Source organism: Macrobrachium rosenbergii, chromosome 20, assembly GCF_040412425.1.
Source record: "Macrobrachium rosenbergii isolate ZJJX-2024 chromosome 20, ASM4041242v1, whole genome shotgun sequence".
NCBI lineage: Eukaryota > Metazoa > Arthropoda > Malacostraca > Decapoda > Palaemonidae > Macrobrachium > Macrobrachium rosenbergii.
In genome coordinates, this window is record NC_089760.1 from 35922855 (window position 1) to 35943610 (window position 20756).

The window sequence follows — 20756 nt, forward strand, 5'->3', positions numbered from 1 at the left end:
TTCTACTATTACTCCTTGTGCGGAATATTATTAGTCACATTGAGTAGATATAGCATGATCTTACGTAAATGGTCACGACTGACAGATTAGAAATGGATGGGAACAAAAATTTGCAAAAATCGGAAAATCTACTAAAGTATATAATTTTAGACTCCTCTGCCTTTATCCCTGTGGTGAGACACAAGCATTTAATACATTTTTAACAGAGTTATTGTTATCTCACTTGGTAACAAAGACGGTAACGTAATATGACGCAGTTGGGAAGGTACTCAATAAAGATACGAAGAGAAAAACGTAGATTAGAGCACTATGCGTAAAATTATAATCGGGAGAATTTTCTTATGATGCTCCTTTATGTATTTAGTTAATTTTCCAACAGGTTTTCTCATTTCATTATTGATTTTGGAATTTACAGATCATGCAAAGCTTCCTTGCGTTTGGACTACATAATTCACAACGAGCATTGTATCATAAGCAAACAGATAACACTCCATTTCTTGCCTTTCACAAGCACTGCGGCACCGTGGGCGTACAACGCCCCAATAATCTGGCCCGGGTAAACACACACATTCTCTCTCTCTCTCTCTCTCTCTCTCCCCCTCAATAATAATGCACTGTATCTAGAAATACAAGGCAAAACAACAGCTAAAGTTCAACTGTGTCATAATAGATCATTGCGCCACTGTCGATAAGATTAGCGGGATTCTACAGCGATATGAAACAAACACACTGCTTCTCTTACAAGCAAATGTGGCAACTGCCTTCGGACAAAGGTTCCTCTAGCCTTGTGATGGCGACCAAGCAATTCTTGAATTAGTTTCACCCGGGAGCTCGGTTAAATAAGACGCGAAATATCGTTATTGTTCACTGCATATATCGACGTGCAAGTAGGTCTTTTCTCTGTTGTTTCAATGTGTACTGTTGTCTGGTTTTCTGAATGATGCAATAAAGATGTTTCAGAGGTGAAAAAAAACTGATAATTGTTTTCCGTTATACATATAAATAGCATCAACACCCTCCCCTCCCCGTCAATCGTAAGCATAGTCAAATTCACGTTGGATGAACACCGCTTCATGCAGTTTGCAGAAGTGAGCAAATCCATTACATTTCAGTAAACACGCACTGCTTCCTGAAAAAACAACAACCATTACCCTTATACATACAGTATGTATATATATATATATATATATATATATATATATATATATATATATATATATATATATATATATATATATATATATATATATCAGGACCCACAATGACAGGTCGGCCAGACAATGACGTCACACGGGCTCACCGCAGGGAGGACCCACTACTGGCTCATCGATACAACAGAACATTTGACCATCCTTCGTCTTTGCATTATTTGTCACTTTTGTATTATTTTCTTTTGGTGGCAGTCTAACAGTAACCTAATAATTTATCAGTGCCAGTTATTTCGTTAAAAAATACAGCCTCGTATGTCACAACTGCAAGTTAATTTTTCTATCGATAGAGAAGGTTAAGATATCTGCATTTCTATTGTTTTAAACAATATCTTGACGTATACTGTAAAGAAGATTACTCAGAATACATCAGGCGTTCAATAATTGAAAAGAATTGTCCTGATGTAATGTATATATAATTACAATAATACTAAATATTTAACGATCCATCGTTTGCAACCTGTAAATCATGGGCCATGGCTCACTTTACGCGGTCGACTCATCATTAATCCCTTCTCTGGCCGACCTATCTTAGTGATTCCTGATATACATACATATATATATATATATATATATATATATATATATATATATATATATATATATATATATATATATTCCCACAGTGGAGTGCCACCTGTCAATGCACCTCACACGGTGCTACTTTAGGTTCTTTGCAGCGTCCCTTCACCCCTAGCTGCAACCCCTTTTATTCCTTTTTCTATACCCCTGTTTATATTCTTTTCCATCTTACTTTTCACCTGCTGATAACAATTGTTTTTACATTATTTTCAACTCTGAATGACCTCATAAATCCAAGTGCTTGGCCTTTTGCCTAAATTTTATGTTGCCATTCGAATATATATATATATATATATATATATATATATATATATATATATATATATATATATATATATATATATATATATATATATATATATATTATATATATATATATACTGTATATATATTGTTACATTCTGAGGCTGGTTGAAGAATGTAAATGGATTTTTTATGAACTGCCTTAATGGCCAACACACAGCACTCAGAATATAAGTGATAAATGTAATGAATAAATTGACTTACCTTAATATCACTTCTAAATAAACAGAGAAGTGGAGGTCGCCTTGGTAAATTATAACCAGCAAATGCTTTACATTGAATTTATTTACAAATGGAACAATCAAGAAATTAATATGAAAGGGCTGACTGAGCAGCACGCAAGCACATACAATGTGCAATAAAAGCTAGACAATGCTTAGCAAATCACTGAATCTGAATAGGCTACAGAACTGAAATAGTTCAACAGTCTAATATCTTTACTGCGGACTGGTTAAACAATTTTTTGGTGGTTAACGCAACTGGATAACAAAGGGGGGAACTGTGTCTGGTGCCCCTGGACTGCGTGATCAGAAGACTCTTGCACGTGGCAGGATGGCAGCGTCTAGGGCTATTTTGGTTCACAAGGCAGGAGCAGGCCACTCAAAGAGCTAGATAACAGGATTCTGGAAGAGAATTCCAGGTTAGCATTCAAATCCGATGACTTTCTCTCACATGAAATTACTTATGCATGATGGAGGAATTCATCAATTAGATTTGATTAGAACATGGTAACACTATGGTGGGATTGCTCTAATTATTATCACTGAACTAATTTAATTTGGGACAAGTCATGAGGGGCCAATGGGCTTGCTAGAGCTGACTAAACAAAGGGGCTTTGTTTAGGAGAATGAAAAGTTGGAAATACTGAAAATGGAGAGAAGTTCACGAGAAGAGAAAGATACTGGCAGTAGCCTGCAAATTCCAGACGTACCTTATTTCATCTGTGCATGGAGCTCGTTTGCAAAAGATGAATTTCAGCCGCAGGAGTCTCGAGACCTGTGCCAGCATGAAGAGGGAGGAGGACTGCACAGACTTGATGCGTTTGTGTTCTGTGACAGAGTGCATGTGAGCAGGCAGGGTGCGAGGCATCTCCTTCAATTTTTTGGGTCAGGCACAGGACATTGGTCGATCTGAAACAGCAATCAACAGCCAGCCAAAGTTCGAACAGAAATGGATCTTATAGCTAAGTCTCTTACAGATCAGCATAGCACCCCACTTACAACACTGACTGGTCTTTTTGTCCCTAACGGCGTTCTACCCCCCAAAAACATCGTATGATGCTGGGGCTAAGAGGTTGGTATGGATTCCCCCAAATCAGGTAATATGGGGGTAGGCCTACATGAGTTCATCCCCCTTGATGGAGTCTCCTCCAGCTGCGATTAAATTTGATTTCCTAGCTTATGGACTGAAGTGACGAATTTAATAAATATGTAAAAATATAATATATATATATTGTCATGAAGTGATCAAGTACCTGGTTATTACACAACTATTAAATCCAAAAATTTACCTCACTTCAACCAGATACCTGAAACCTCATAACAATAATATTATGACTGAACACTCTAAAGGTAACAGTGATCCCTTAAAACTTGCTTATCACTTGAAAAAATCAATCTAAGTTTATAAAGTTATGAGTGAGGTAATAACTGTTAAGCAATAAATATACTAACTAGAGGGGAAAGGGCATCACTCCATCAAACAACTATAATTGTTTCTCTGGTCCTAATTCACTTCAAAAACATGGAGAACAGAACATGTTTATCACTTACCTTGTGCATACACAAATAACCACATTCACTGGGTGGGTCAAAAATGAAACACTGTGCTTTTAAAACTTTAAATACAAACATTTATTTCGAAGTTCAAAAGTTATAATTAGAGTTCACAATCTCAAAAATATTTACTATTACTTGAAACAACGTAAGATTTAATTAATTCTTAAACAAGATTAATTCACAAAACGTTAATTTATCAAGAAATTAAGTTAACTAAGCAAAATTCAAACTATTAAGATATACTCCAAATTTGAAAAAGAAATCTTAAGAAATAAAATCAACACAAGTATACAATGTTAAAGTATCAACACATATAAAGTGCTGACCAAACCAACGTTAAATCACCAACACAAAATTTTGGGTAACACCGTGAAATTGCAAACACAAGAACGCATAAAAGAAATGTAAAGAGAAGAACATGTAAAAATGCACAAAAATTTATCAACAATAATTTCACTAAGGCAAAATCTGTTTAAAGATTATATCTACCTTTTTAAAAGATTATATCCACCTTTTTAAAAGATTACATCTACCTTTTTACCATGGTAAAAAATAAGTAAATACCACTTTACCTTATAAAAGTCTCTGCACACCATTACACAACTCCCTTTTCCTCAGTAAAAACACTTTTACCTCAGGCCTGTTACAATATACTCTCTCTTATATCAGATTCTACCAAAGGAGCATTAAAGTATTATTAACAGTTTACAAAACTTATATGTTTGGTTGAGTGACCACAATCTTATACTTTTCTACATGATGAGGGAATGAGAGAGAGAGAGAGAGAGAGAGAGAGAGAGAGAGAGAGAGAGAGAGAGAGAGAGAGAGAGAGAGAGAGAGAGAGACCACCCTATCTTTACCAAATCTCTATCTGAACTGACTTTATTCTACCAATATCTCCTATGAGGTTAAACCTGGGTCGCCAGTTAGGCATTTGTAGAATGTGGTCACCCTAGAGAAAACAGGCATAAAATGAGTTTCTTCCCTGGGCAAGAAAGGAAAAAACAGATTCTTCCCCTGAAGAGGGAAAAAAATAGGGAAAATTCTCTGGCTCAGAGAACTACACAGGCCTGCCTCTTATCTCAATGATTGGCAGTTTCCTGCCTTAACACTTGTGTAAACACACAGGCCTCTGAACTGGCCATGGTTATCAAACCTGTCATCCCATCTTCCTTTTAACTGATAACATAAGTGGCTTCTAGGATCTCTCTCGCATATCCATTTCCTGTCCACCTGAACAAACAAGCTTACAGGAAGACACATCTTATCTTATCACATAACCAGTCAACCCTTGTAAGATCTGACATTTGGCATCTCCCGTAAACACTATTAAAGTTATTACAGTCAACATATGACAAACAAAAGAAAACATATAAGCATTGCACAAAAACATACATACTACAAAATCACCTCGTTATATTTCACAAATCATGAGAAATATGAAATAAAATACATAAAAAAATATACACACATATCATAAGACATATCATTATAATAATATATATACATGACCTAAAACAGTTACAGTTCTAAATATATGAATCCTTACATATAATACCTATCTTCCATGTGGCATTTTCTGATACTTTCTTTAGATGTTTCTCAAAAGTAAGATGCGAGTCAAAAGTTACATAAAAAATAGTTGCAGCTGCAGACTCATTCATCAGAGTCCCATCCACATGAAGGGAAGGATGGGATGAAAAATCTGTACGAGATCTGCCAATTAATAGTGTTTTGAATTTACTGAAGTTCAGCTTCATACCCCATAAACTATACTGTACTATTCACTAATCTACTCCATGTTAAGACTGGGGGAAGGGACATTTAGCCGTGGCCATTTTGCCGTGGCCATTTCGCCGTGGCCATTTAGCCACATTCCATTTTACCGTGGGCTATTTTTGCTGTAGACCAATCTCGCCGCATAAATACATATTTTGCAAAAAGTAGAACTGTTGCATGGGTTATTTCAACTAATTTGATAAAGATAAAATATATTTATATATAAATAACTTAAAACTACCCAAGTGTACAAAATACAATTTTGTTCATTATTATTGTGAATACCAAATTAGTTGAAACAACCATATGTAGTAGTTTTAAGTTATTTTAACTTCTTTTTTAAGTTTACATTGTTTTTGGTATTTCGAAGTTACATAAATACCAAATTAGTTGAAACAACCATATGTAGTACAGTTTGAAGTTATTTACATTTCTTTTTCTAGATGTACAGTTCTTTCTTAACTTTACAAAGAGCAACACCTAAATATAAAAAAACTCTTAGCCCATAGAGATGCAGTCATCGATATTGTCGACACGAGGGAAAGAAAAGTATGCACACAACGGCTATATTTACGTGTTCGATGGATACGCTGCTGATAAGATGAGAACATTTTGGAGATGTGAGAAAAGAAAGCTCTGCAAAGCCCGGATACATGTGGAAAATAGTGAAGTGGTAAAACAAATTAACTAGCACACGCATGCAGCTTCTGCATCTAAAGTTGAAAGAGATATAGTTGTAACAAAGATAAAAGTGCGAGCTGCTGAAACTGCAGAGAGTACTTCTCAAGTAATAAACGAGTGCCTTGTAAATTTGCCTGAAGCTTGTCAAGGAGAGATACCTAACACCCGAGCGCTGAAGAAAATTGTGCGTAGGAAGCGGAAAGAAATTGCAGATTTCCCAGGAAATCCAAGCAATTTAGAAGAACTTGTAATACCTGACCGCTTTAAAACTTATCATGTAACTGATAGTATCGAAGAGCAGTTTTTATTAGCTGATAGCTGTGATGCGTCATGTAGAATTTTAATATTTGGAAGAAAAAGAAATTGCAATTTCCTCAGTCATACAAAAAAGTTATTTGTAGATGGTACTTTTAAAATTTGCCCACCTTTATTTTCACAAGTATATGTCATTTTGGGGGAAATTCGTGGAGGTGTACTCCCACTCATGTACGCTTTACTGCCAAACAAATTACGCACAACCTATGATAAATTATTTGAAATGATCCTGGAATTACAGCCTGAACGCCGCCCAGAAAAGGTCAACTATGACTTCGAACTCGCTAATTTCCAAAGTTTAAGGGAGCACTTTCCCTTCACTGCAATTCATGGATGTTTTTTTCACCTGGCTCAAAATATGAGAAAACATGTTGCTAATTTGGGACACATACGAAGGTACAATAATGACTCGGACTTTTCTTTGAAAGCTAAAATGATAATTGCTCTCGCTTTTATTCCTATTAGTGAAATTGATGACGCAATTGAACATTTATCTGATGTGCTTCCCGACGAATTGCAACCCCTCCTGGACTGGTTCGAGGACACCTACGTAGGTAGAAGATTACGAAGAGGAAGTGGTAGACGACAGCCACTTTTTCCAATTGAAATGTGGAATTTACATGACAGAGTTTTAAACTGTGATGAAAGAACAAATAATCTCGCCGAAGCTGCTCACAGGAGGTTGCAGTGCGAACTAGGAGTAGAGCATCCAGTAATCTGGAAATTTATAGACTGTTTAAGAAAAGTTCAGAGAGGGAGGGACTTGCACTACGAGCAACTCATAGCAGGGCATAGCAATGCACCGAAATTAAAAAAATACAGGGATGCTGACACTCGAATATTAACAATCGTGAGAAGATTCAGTGAGACAGATTGTGTGGAGTATTTAAGGGGCATTGCTCATAATTTTGAATAAAAGTAAAATTTTTTTTTTTTTTTTCAATGTTTGTATTTGTTTTATCCGTACAAAAATAAAATGTTCATTTGTGTTTTTAATTTTTATAAAGGGGCATTGCTCATAGTTTTGAATAAAAGTAAAATTTCTTTTTGGTTCTTTTCACTGTTTTCGTATTTTTTTTATCACGTACTGAAATAAAATGTTCATTTGTGTTTTTAATTTTTATAAAGTATTGATGATAACAATTATATACATTTTATACAATAAATGCTAATATTTGCTTGTTGAGACGAAATAAAATTACAAATATTTTTTTTTACTTAATTCCTCCTTATAATTAGGATCATATATTCTTTTCTCAAATTAGTTGAAAGAACACATGACACAGTTCTACTTTCTGCAAAATATGTATTTATGCGGCGAGATTGGTCTACGGCAAAAATAACCCACGGTAAAATGGAATGTGGCTAAATGGCCACGGCAAAATGGCCACGGCTAAATGTCCTACACCCTTAAGTTTGAGACCAAGGGTGACTTCATTTCTCCTAAGTGAAGACTTTACTACATCCACAAGTGTTGTATCATCAGAAAATTGAACAATATTGTTTTCCAGGCCAACGACCATGTCACTTGTATACAATAAAAATAATAGTAGGCCAAGAACACAAGCCTGTGGAACTCCAGACATACTAGATCTTGGTTCACTGAAGATCTCATCAACAGCAACTCGCTGCTGCCTACCTGTAAGGAAATCTTGAAGTAATCTTAAAACATATCCACCCACTCCAAGATACTGAAGCTTATAAGTAAGTGCCTTGCCATTTACTAAATCGAAAGCAGCACTAAAATCTATTTGAATTACTCTACACTCACAAGTGGCATGTTAAATCTAAAAGAGAATCGCAGGTACTCAACTGCTTCCTATAAGAATATTGACTATCAGTAGCAATCCTTTAGATTCCACATGCTTATATAATGGCTTATAAATAAGTTTTTCTACAACTTTGGAGAGCAGAGGGACTGTATTAATAGGCTTTCACTCATCTGCAAAGATACTACGTCGTCCTAAAAAGCTACAGAATCTGCTAATAGGTCTAGTTCTGACCAATATTCAAATCTATACCTTTTGAGGTTAGAAGTATGGTGACTTTGTTGCTCAATCATGCGTTTTTGAGTATCTATAAACTTAATATCCTTAATGTTCTTTATATTTCTAATTCTAATAAAGACCCATATCAGATACCTTTAAACACCTTACTGATGTGTAAATGAAAGGCCTGTGACTAGGAAGTTAGCATATGGTGAAAGGTATGAAACTGGTGTATAAAGGACTTTCCTACATTACAGATTTATATTTGTCTAGCCATTGTTTCATTATTTGCACGCTTTAATGTATTTTGTATGATTGTTTTGTATTTAGATATCGCAATCACCTGATAAAGTCCTGAGCCATTAAAGCAAGCATGAAGAAGATGGAAAGGCAATTGTATTCACAATTTTGTTCATGCTACTGTTCATCTTTGTCTCTGCTTTCACTATATTCCTCTCTCTTCCATCACCTGCTGCTGTATGAATTGATACTCATGTTGTGAATTATGGAGTGGTGAAGGTGAACTGATGAATGGCCTTAAGTCCAAAGTCTGAGTCATCATTAAGCCAGAGCATTTTTGTAAACTCTGTCTCCTTTTCTTTATGTTTCCTTTGTATATTGTTAGAAGTTTTAATCGCATAAACTTTTGCATACTGTACTTTCTTTGCTTTGTACTATTCTTTTATCTTTATAATTCTATGTAATTATTTTATGTCATTTTCTCTGTCTTATACTATATACTTCATCTCTATCCAACTTTATGGATAAAACGTTCGATAAGGCAATGGTCATCCGACAAGCAAAGTTGAGCAAAAGTTGGGTCTGTTCAGTATTTGGACAGATGATGCTACTGGAACATAAGACCCATGTATAGTCCAAACAAGAAAGGAAAAAATCTTTATCTAAATTACCTATAATTTTCCAGGAATGATTTTGGTAACGGTGTCGCTGTTGGTAATTTTAGTGGCCACTTTTTGGCTGTATAACAAGCACAAATTCAGCTACTGGGCCAAACGTGGGGTGTTATCACCACCCACTACACCATTTTTTGGCCACTTGACAGAAATTATGTCCACCAAGCGAGGCAGATGGGTTTATGATAATGAAGTGAGTATCTTGGAAAACATTTGATTGCATGGTGCTCTAGAGGACATCTTACACTTTAGTTCATCAGATGGGCAATGTTTCCTGAATTTTAAAATTATTTCTGTTCTTTGTTTTAGCAAATGACCATTTGACACTGTATAAGATGACTAATAAAATTCTACAAAAACTGATTCTGTGTTGCAGTTACTCTTAATACTAATTTATTTCTAAACATTTTGGCAGATCTATCGGGATTATAACAAGAACGGTCTGATTGGGACGTATATTTTCTACTCCCCCATTCTTTATGTGTGTGATCCAGAGATGATAAAAAATATCTTCATTAAAGATTTCGACCATTTCACAGACCGCAGGGTATTTAAGTCACCCTGTGAGAGAGATAAGCGTATAAATGACGTATTGTCCAATATAAATGGAGAAAAATGGAAAATGCTGCGATCCATTATGTCTCCAACATTCACATCTGGAAAAATGAAAAACATGTTTCATCTCGTTTGTGACAAAGCCGATGCCCTTGTGGCATTCTGTCTAGCAGAAGCTTCCAAGAAATCTTCAGTAGACATGAAATTTAATTCTGGAAGATACACAATGGACACCATTGCTTCATGTGCGTTTGGCTTGGATTGCAATTCGTTTGTAGATGAAGACCCTGAATTCCCAAAAATGGTACAACCATTTTTTGATTTTGGAATGAGAAGAGTGGTGATATTTATCCTATTTGCAATAGTCCCAAAACTCTGCAAAATTCTGGGAATGCGTTCAACCCCGAAGGAGGCAGACTTCTTTATAAGTGTTTGTGAAGAAACTATAGCTTCTAGAAGGAAAGGTATGAAAAGAGGAGACTTTCTAGACCTCCTCTTAGAAGCTCAGGCCGATGAAAGCTTAACTGACCCATCTAAAAAGCAAGGTAGGCTGAACAGACTTTTACTCTAGCTGAACACTTACTTGTTGTTAGATGATATATGACTGTACTGTGCTACATGAATGGAGAAAAATCATAATCCTATGTATAAAATAATCTGAGGTAGGCTGCATATACTTTCATAACTTTCTTCATCTCTTGCAGTTCTTGATGATGATTCCATCATAGCACAAAGCATTCTGTTCATCATTGCTGGTTATGACACCACGGCAACCACTCTGGCTTTTGCTGCCTATCAGTTGGCGAAAAACCCGGAAGCTCAACACCGCCTTCGCCAAGAACTACAAGACGTAGTTGAACAATATGGTGGAATCACTTACCAAGGAATTATGGAATCCAAATACCTCGAAGGCGTTATATTAGGTAGGCCTCATTGTTTGACATCCACTTTACAGCCTTTATAAAGTGAACATTCCTCACAGTTTGTTAACTTTTTAATTTAAAATTAAAATGAGTCACTAAGTTTTTGGTGTCAACGGCCTGTTGTTGTTGTAAGACCAATGATTCACTAAGTTTTTGGTGTCAATGGCCTGTCGTTGTTGTAAGACCATGTAGTTTATCTGAAATCAGTTAGTCAATCTATTTTCTAATTACAGACGTTAATTTCAAGTCTTGTTGACATCAGACACTACAATGCTGCTGTGGTTTTATACCATATTGGCATTTATATCAGTGGTGTACGTTTGTGCAAGTTCTTTATATTTGCAATTCACAGGGCACCAATGCACCATTAGGAATCTATCACTTGTAAGATGGAGGACCCGTATCTAATGACTGTACCCAGTCATGAACCTCTTAGTCTGCCTTCATGCACTCTAAATTGTCGGCTCAGTCTTATATCTACTATTCTGCCTCTACATATTTATCCTCCTTTCCTCATAATTTTTCTGAATTAGTAAAATATGATAAGACCTGATGCAAATATAGACCTTAGTACTTAGCATCTAGGGAACTTAAAACTGAATTCAACTGGAAATGGTATGAGTTCCACCCCTGTCTTATATATTATGGTAACCTGCCTCTTTCCCTCTTTCCCTTCACACTTAGCCTCAATCCTCCCATATTTGCTTCCAGTCACTGCTAACCAGCTGTCTAGTGATTCTTTTCCTAAAACTTGGCAACTCTCCCATTACAACAATTACTATCTACTGCCATCCTTTGCCATGTTCAACAACCTATATGAAATTTGTTATTTATTTAACTATAGACCTTCTTGTCACAAGTCTACCATTTGCAAAATTATACAAAAAGTAATTATTCCCTTGACTTTTATACTATTAACGTGACAGAACAAATTTTTACTTAACATTCATGGTGTTCAGGTTACTACAGACTTGTCCAGTAGAGTTCATATCCAGTATCTCACTGAGCAATTGCAAGTTATTCTTTTCAACACACGTATGAAAACATTACATTATCACGGCAGGTAAATGTTAGAAAGAGTATTATTAAAATTTGAATGGATTTTACAAAATATATGGGTTGAATAAGTGGCAGTTCATCTTACTCAGTGCCCCAATCCTTACTGCTTTTCTATTTAATCTTTCTCTCAAAAGTTGGCCCTGGTAAATTTGTTTAGATTCTCTTTCAGCAGCGGTTCCATAAAGCTACAGAAGACCCCCATTACGCTTATGAAGTTGTTGTCAGAGCGTTGAATGGTTCAGTGACTGTTTCTTTCAGAGCACTGAATGGTTCTGTGACTGTTTCTTTAACTACTGCTACGCTATAAAATTATCTACGTCATATCATCTTCATCTGAGCTGAGAAAGCAAACATATATAAGATGACAATAATGAAATACAACATTAAGAAACCAATCTGATGCTCTTACAGAAACTCTGAGAATCTACCCACCTGCTGCAATTCTAGAAAGACAATGCACCAAGGAATATATGTAAGTTGAACTCGCGTATTCTTTTAATATTACTTGAAACCTTTTTCGCAAATAACTGTATATTAAATCTTATACCGGTGTAATTTGTCTAGGGTCCCGTTACTAAAAGCAGCTCTTTTTTGTAGTTCAGGCATAAGTTATCTTTGAGAAAATTATGACTACAATTTTCCTTATTTATCATAATACTTGCAGAGAATTACTTACCATCTGATTATAGACATCTGTGTGGAAAAAGTGCAAAGTAATGTAGCATATTTCATTTGCATAATATTTTTTCTATACATAGCATTCCAGGAACTAATGTTACAGTGGGCAAAGGTCAGCACATTCAAGTGCCAATCTGGCCTATTCATCACGACGAGAAATTCTGGCCAGAACCAGAGGCTTTCAGACCAGAACGTTTCCTACCAGAAAACAAGAAAAACTTGACAAATTACACACACATACCTTTTGGACTGGGACCAAGGAATTGTATTGGTAAGTATGCCGATTGTTTTCTTTTTCAGTGATTGACCAGATAATATAGACCTTATGTAAAAGAGGAAGAACTATTAGCTGGTGTGTAAGGCTTCGTTCCCTTAAGAGTATGATTTTCTTCTTAAAAGCAAACCCACGCACATTTCTTTTTAGACAAGCGTCAATAGTCGAATATACTTCTAAACTTTAATGCTTCATCTTTTGTATAAGATACTTAGACAACAAAACGACGCAAGAAAACTCAGTTTAATGAAGATTTCTTTTACGTTAGGATGACAATTTCACACATATTACATTCTCTAAAATAAATATTTATTTTCATTGATAATCCCTACTATTTCTGATTTATGCAACACATTGACATCCATTAGACTTAATAAATATTTCTGTTAACGAATTTCAAAGTCGTGAGACTCTTAGTTCAAAATCCCACAGAATGTGTACTATATAAAGTGAAGGTCTGTGGTTTTCTGTGTCTGATAATACAAAATTTCTTCATTTTGTGCCAATGGGTTTTAAGAGCTAACTACATTTACGATTCCTCAAACGAATGTAATCAACAAGACAATTTTTAATAGATCTATTCAGTCTTTATTGATTTCCACTTAATGTTCCCACCGAAAACAACACTTGAGAGACAGGACAAGAGGAGAGCATCCACTTTCACCCATTTCATATATTTCAGCAATGCGTTTTGCCCAGATGGAAGCAAAAGTGGGCATAGCCAAGTTGGTACTGGCAGCGGACTTGAAGTTGCCTCCTGGCAAAGAAGAAGTCGTTTTGTCAACTGGAGCTGGTCTCCTGAAACCTGAGAAAGAACTTTTCCTTCTTCTTGAACCTTTAAATGAAGAGTAAAAGTCAACTGAACTGAGACAATGGTGGGACCATATATCTGTGTGTGTGTATGCATTGCTTTTTATTTATGTAATGTAAATTAGTTTTGCAAACTGACCAAATATAAACGTTTTTCTTGTGATCACAGCTTTCCTTTGTTTCATTTTGAAAAAGGCTATCCATACCTAATCTTCTAGTGTTTGGTACAAGATTCTGTGACAAACTGTAGTTACAATTTCTCCTTTTTTACGTAGTTTTCAGTTTTTCATGTTGACAACGCCATAAAGCGTTTCTTCTCAATAGTATTGTAGTTTTGTTGGTGGTTATGCAGAGTCTTAGAAAGATGGCATATTGGATTACCAAACCTTTGAAAGCATGCTTGGATAAATGAAAAAAAAAGCACCTACATGCGATTTAAACTGATCAATATTTGAATCCTGGCTATTTCTTCCAAGTATTCACCCGCGGATGGACTAAATCAGAATAAACTGAAGAACATTATCTGTGAAAGATGATAATTCCTAATTATTCATTGTTTACAGGAGACAGAACCTTACAAAAGCATTCAAATGCCTGTAACAGATTCTCCCTTTTCCCAACCAATGGTATAACCCAAGCAATCTACACTGGCTTTTAAAGTCTCACTTTTGAGCAGAATTGATCAAATAAGCTTTCCGCAACTATCCAGATAAGTCTTGCACAATACTGTATATACGTGCTTTTCCTAAGTATTCCTGTGCAGGAATACAACTAACACCATCAATATCAGTTTCACAAAATTTGCATGATATATATACTCTGAACTTCTTCCCTGAAAGTTGGTGGATTTTTTTTCGCCAAATGCATGACCTTGTACTGGCATAAAACTGCATATGACTTCAAAAGCTCAATAAATGAACATCCAAGTGTTGGGAAGGGCTTTTTTTTATATAAACATTAATAAAGAAAATTAAATATATAAATAGACAAATAAATAGTGATAGCGAGGGCTCTAAGTCAAGGAGACAACAAAATAATTGTTTCGAGAATCAAGCCAAGTCTCCATCATAGGTAAAATATAGAGAGAATTTTAACGTCTCAACAGTAGATCAATCTTTTCAACAGAAGTGATTTGTGTGATCGACATCTTCAGCAAAATAAAGAAAATTTCTCTCCTACGCAAGATGGTAATGGATCAATAAACGTTTTTCGTTAGCAAAAAAAAGTGACTTGAAAATAAAGCAAGAAGGGAAAAAATAAAGTGAATTTTTTTACGGCGAGCACCACTTATAGAAATTCTTTTCTCGTTCTATCTGTAAAAAGACTTTATTCTCTCTCTCTCTCCCTTTCTCTCAAGACTATGCTGTCCTCCTCCTCTCTCTCTCTCTCTCTCTCTCTCTCTCTCGTGTCTGTCGAACAAAAAACAGACAGACAAAGATTATTTGGGAGGAATTTATTAATGTGTCTTTATGAAGGCATAAAATTCGGAAGGGGGGAAGGAGGAGGGAGGGGGAGGGGGCCATGTTCCTTCAGGTCCTAGGACCCTTTCGGCAAATATTACGAATGGCCCAATGCCTTCTGTCACTGCCCCCATTGATGCTTTTTCTTTCTTCCGATTCATACCCTAATCAATCTCGGTGATTGGGTCGACAAGTTTTTACAATGGCTTTTTGTTCTCTCTCTCTCTCTCTCTCTCTCTCTCTCTCTCTCTGCTTTCGATAAAAGGAGATGGCGATCGGGTGTAATAAAATTGCACTCGTCTTTTGTCGACTACAGTAATAATAATGTTATCCCTTCCAAGCACAATCCTGTGCAGTCCATTTCTTGATAAACTGGGTTATGTATTGGTAAATGCAAGTGTAGTGATAACTAGGAATTCTGAATAATCTAAGTATTAATTAAAATAACGAAAGAGAGAGAGACAGCAACCTTCCATTGTTAGACATTGATAGTTAGAGAGAGAGGGAGAGAGAGATTTAGAAGAAACGAACAAAGAGAGAGAGAGAGGGAAAAGCAAAACAGGATATGTTATATAAACAGGGCGAGTATAATCATTGAAATCGTTGAAGGAATGACGATCGAAGCAAAGGGGTCGTGATTAACGTAGCCAAACATTGGCGCAGCACTGGCAAAGTTAATCACATCGAAATCGTTAAACAACCTCACCAGTGAAGCTTAGCTATGCAAATCGAGCCGGCAATCTTAGATTTCCGGTGACGTAATTAGCCCCACCTACTGATCCTAGCACATGCCCACTAGGCCAAGACTCTCCGAGACCACCCAGAGACCATGGACAGCCAGAGGCTGGCAGACGAACAGCAGTTAGGGGGCCGCTGGATGTTTGCTGGCCCTGGAACATACCCACTAGGCTAAGGCTCTCCAAGACCACCCGGAGAGCACAGACTGCCCAAAATCCAGGCACCTGCCCAATAGGCCAAGGCTCTCCGATACCACCCGGAGAGCATGGACCGCCAGCATGGACTGCCCAAGGTTGGCAGGTGAACAGTGGCTGGGGGGCCGCTGGACGTTCGCTGGGCCTGGCGCATACCCACTAGGCCAAAACTCTGAGACCACCCGGAGAGTACGGACCGCCCAAGGTTGGCGGGCGAACAGCGGTTGGGAGGCCACTGGACATTCGCTGGCCATGGCACATGCCCACTAGGACAAGGCTCTCCGAGACCACCTGGAGAGCACAGACCACCTGAGGACCAGGCACATGACCACCCGGAGAGCACAGACTGCCCAAGGTTGACGGGCGAACGGCAGTTGGGGGGCTGCTGGACGTTCGCCTGCACTGGCACATGCCCACAAGACTAAGGCTCTCCGAGACCACACGGAGAGCACAGACCACCTGAGGACCAGGCACATGCCCACTAGGCCAAGGCTCTCAAAGACCACCCGGAGAGTACGGACTGCCCAAGGTTGGCAGGAGAACAGCAGTTGGGGGGCAGCTGGACATTTGCTGGCCATGGCACATGCCCACTAGGACAAGGCTCTCTGAGACCACACAGAGAGCATGGACTGCCCGAGGACCATGCACATGCCAACTAGGCCAAGGCTCTCAAAGACCACCAGGAGAGCACAGACCGCCCAAGGCTGGTGGGCGAACAGTGGTTGGGAGCCGCTGGACGTTCACGGGCCCTGGCACATGCCCACAAGGCTAAGGCTCTCCGAGACCACACAGAGAGCACGGACCGCCTGAGGACCAGGCACATGCCCACTAGGCCAAGGCTCTCAAAGACCACCCAGAGAGCATGGACCGCTCAAAGTTGGCGGGCAAACAGCATATCTCGCTATCTTTTTAGTAAATCCCATAATTGAAAAACTTTTCTTCATTTTACACCCTATAATGACAATTATACCACTAATTTCCTAGCTACATTATCCTTTCATTTTCTCATAAATGTTTTTGCTCTTTCATATATAGGACAATAAAACTAAGCTAATCAGTCTACTGACATTATAATTATTATGTTTTTGTTATTGGTATTATTATAACTACGTCCACTACCACTGTTACCATAGTCCTTGGTATTATTATCATTATGGTAATCCTCAGGAGACCCAATAAACGTAAGTAGGAATTCTCTGGAGGAATTAGGTGATGAGGCTTTAAACAGTTTATGTGTGACATTAATGCTTGTGGATGCTAATAAGTTCAGGTGTTTACCAGTGCTAATAAGACTCCACCATTACTGTTTCATTTACCGGCCAAAGTTGCTGAAAAACATGTTTTTCTTTATCTTGCATTCCAGAAGGCTTGGCTCTCTTTGGACTTAAACATTTAATTTGAAAATCAACATCTTTATGTCACTAGACAAAACTAGTCCAGTCTTATTTAGGGTTCTGGAATAAGAGCCTAAGAAAGGCTTTATTTTAGAAATAACCAACATCTTCCCCTCAGTCCAATTTCATTTTATGAAAACCTTGGATTATGAACATGTTATCTCTTCTACAGCAAGTGTACTGTTCCCTCTTTTGGAACAAATTTTTTTTATCCATTAAACTGGCAATAAAACAGAGGCCTTTGCATATACGTTACCGGATTACTAAAAAACAATGAAAAAGCCGGCTAAGTGAATGAGCCAGATACCTGTAATAGGAAATTCATTAGATAATTACCTATACAAAATAATGAATGCCTGGAAACTAACTATTGGTATATTCATAGATAGGAAGCAGAGAAGTCAGGTACAAATATCAAAGCATAGCCACAATCCATAGGGACAAAGAAACTCCAGGATGTATTCTTGAATGCTTGGTGAATTAATCTTCTAGGCTAACCCCATACTAATTGGTCTTCAGCTGCATGATAAATCAATGAGTATGCAAAACCTCATCTGAAAAGTATGTGGTTGTTAACTTAGGCTACTGATAGCTATGCAATCAACTCATAATCTGAACAAAACTGATGAATCAAACAGAAATAATAAGCTCACTAAACACTCATAGAATATTTGGTTTTCCATCATGGATGTGTGATATCAAGGTGAAAAACTGACTTCTGAATAACAGATCTGAATCTGATGATTTCCAATACAAAATGAATGGCACCAGATCTTTCCAGAATGCAAATCGCTCACTACATCCTTTACTTGAGCATTCTTGTCAATGATGTATCGTTGCTTATCAGGTCATCATCACATCAATAGTGCAGCTGGTGGATCTTGAATCTCCTCACTATGTTGCCATGGGGCTAAAAAATTGTTCTTTCAACCTTTGCTTCTTATTTTCTGATTTTACAATTGCCCATAATATTGTATAAATTTGCTTTTTTTTCCCTCCACTACCCTATTCATTGCCAGTCTTTGTGTTCTCTTCTCAATGACATCTGCCTTTCCCCATATGGGAGGCCTCAATATAACTCACCGAGTGGTTCTTTTCCGCCAAAACGTAAGGGGAATGTAATATTAATTATTTAATATTTAATTTAATACTGAATATTACCAGCATGTAATTTAATGCTCTAGGTATTTCCTTAATCTTTAGTTATTCTTCTATGGTTACAAAATTATCTTCCACTTATTGGGTCTAATGATCACTCTCATTTCACTGACTCATACCTTCACATCTTCCTACCCTACTGTATCAAAGTCACCTCGAAATTCATAGTGGCCTACCAAATGAAGGTTTCTTCATGATTTGTCATGTGTGGTCTGTTGCCTATATGCCAGTAGCCCCAAATTAACAGCATCTTTGTGTTGTTTACATCATATCTTCAGTTTGAAAATATATTAGTTCTCTACACTTCCCTTGAAACTTTCCCTCAAAACTCTGATTTGACCACTTCTAAATCATCAGCCATCCAATCACATGAGCAGATCCATCTATCATTCCTAACTCCTGCTGCAGCCAATAAATATCTCAAACCTACTAGGAATCACTGCACTTCTATACACCTGATCTTGATTCATTCTTAGAATTATTTCCTCAGATTTAGAACCAACAGAGTTTCCAAAAGTCTTAATCCAACGTTTGCTGATTTTGGGTATGGTATATATTACTATCCTGGCTAACGAACTCACTACTGAAGTCTCATTTCCTGGCCAATAATTCTCGTGGATATGTCAACACTCCTGATCCTCCCACTTTGGCCCTCTTTGCACCTACTCCCTCCTGACTTTCTCTCTGTGTAAATTTTGTAAGATTCTTGCTTCCTTTAAACCAACAACGCATCTGAGCTTAACAGTCGTCCATACAGCTTTCAGGAATTTATGGAACATGCTTTAATGTACTTTACAGCAAACTTAGTCCTTGCAATTACTTCCTCATGACCTCCTGCCCCTAACCAGAGCCCCTACCCCCATCAACAAAAAGGGAACAGTGTTAGTTCAGCTAGCAACTGCCATATTTATTTAGCATAATAAAAGCTAAATATTTTTCTATGCAAGAAACAGTAGCAACTTTTCCCTATCTTACTGATGCCTGACCATCCTCTCACCAAGATGTTTTGCCCTGCTGTCAACTGCGTCATGCAAACAGCGTTGATGAGGTAATTTGTCGAGCCTTGAAAATATACAACAAAAACACCACGCGCCACCTCTGCTTCGCATTCCCACAGACATGGCGTGGAAGGCCAGCTAGTTTAGCAGTGCTATGTACCATATGATTCTCGAAAGGAGACCTTCCATCCTTTGCTCCCTGATTCACTGAAATAATCTGGCAAAGACCTGCATGCATTTAGGTCATGAACATCGCGATATCTTCAACAGTCACACATAATCACACACAGAGACACCTTTGGAATGTACAATCAGACAAAAAGGGCGATGTATAAGTAATGCAGGGCTCTTCTCACGTTTGCAAGGCCCGTCGATTACCCCCAGCCTCCCGCCTACCAGTCCACCCACCATTGTTACCCCTAGAAACGTCCTGAGAACTAAAAGGCTGTACCCTATCAACGCCACCCATCGAAACGAAAAACAAACACACACACATACTCATATATATATATATATATATATATATATATATATATATATATATATATATATATATATATATATATATATATATATATATATATATATATATATTTATATATATATATATATTTATATTATATATATATATATATATATATATATATATATATATGACCTACAATAAAACTGAAAACCATACAAAGAAATCAGCACGTATAAGAGAGGCTCTCTCTCTCTCTCTCTCTCTCTCTCTCTCTCTCTCATACAAGGCGTATGGTAGGATGTCTCTCGGGATTTTCTGGTAAACGAACGCTAAAAACAGAACCAGCGACATGTTACAAGGTCATGTACTTCATTGGTCTGTATATTTCTATGAGTGGTTGTGCGGAATGTTCTTATCAGTTCGGCAGAAATTTGTGATTGTCACGTAAATGGCCATCACTGACATATCAGAAAGGAAATGAAGCAGAAATATGCAAATATC

General features: G+C 37.2%; 1 protein-coding gene across 1 annotated transcript; it reads left to right on the top strand.

The window, feature by feature from the left end:
* The first annotated feature begins 726 nt into the window (after positions 1–726).
* On the top strand, positions 727–14018 carry LOC136849263 (cytochrome P450 9e2-like). Its single transcript, XM_067122550.1, has 7 exons — positions 727–887; positions 9560–9741; positions 9964–10648; positions 10808–11026; positions 12497–12557; positions 12844–13034; positions 13720–14018. Exons 2-7 carry the CDS (start codon positions 9562–9564, stop codon positions 13887–13889), a joined length of 1506 nt encoding a protein of 501 aa, XP_066978651.1. The 5' UTR covers positions 727–887; positions 9560–9561; the 3' UTR covers positions 13890–14018.
* Positions 14019–20756: the final 6738 nt, after the last annotated feature.

Bases quoted from the DNA above. Each gene is read 5' to 3' on its own strand.
- LOC136849263 (XM_067122550.1), top strand. From the start codon at position 9,562: ATGATTTTGGTAACGGTGTCGCTGTTGGTAATTTTAGTGGCCACTTTT. The intron at 9,742-9,963 runs GTGAGTATCTTG...ACATTTTGGCAG, and splicing joins GATGGGTTTATGATAATGAA to ATCTATCGGGATTATAACAA. The intron at 11,027-12,496 runs GTAGGCCTCATT...ATGCTCTTACAG, and splicing joins CCTCGAAGGCGTTATATTAG to AAACTCTGAGAATCTACCCA.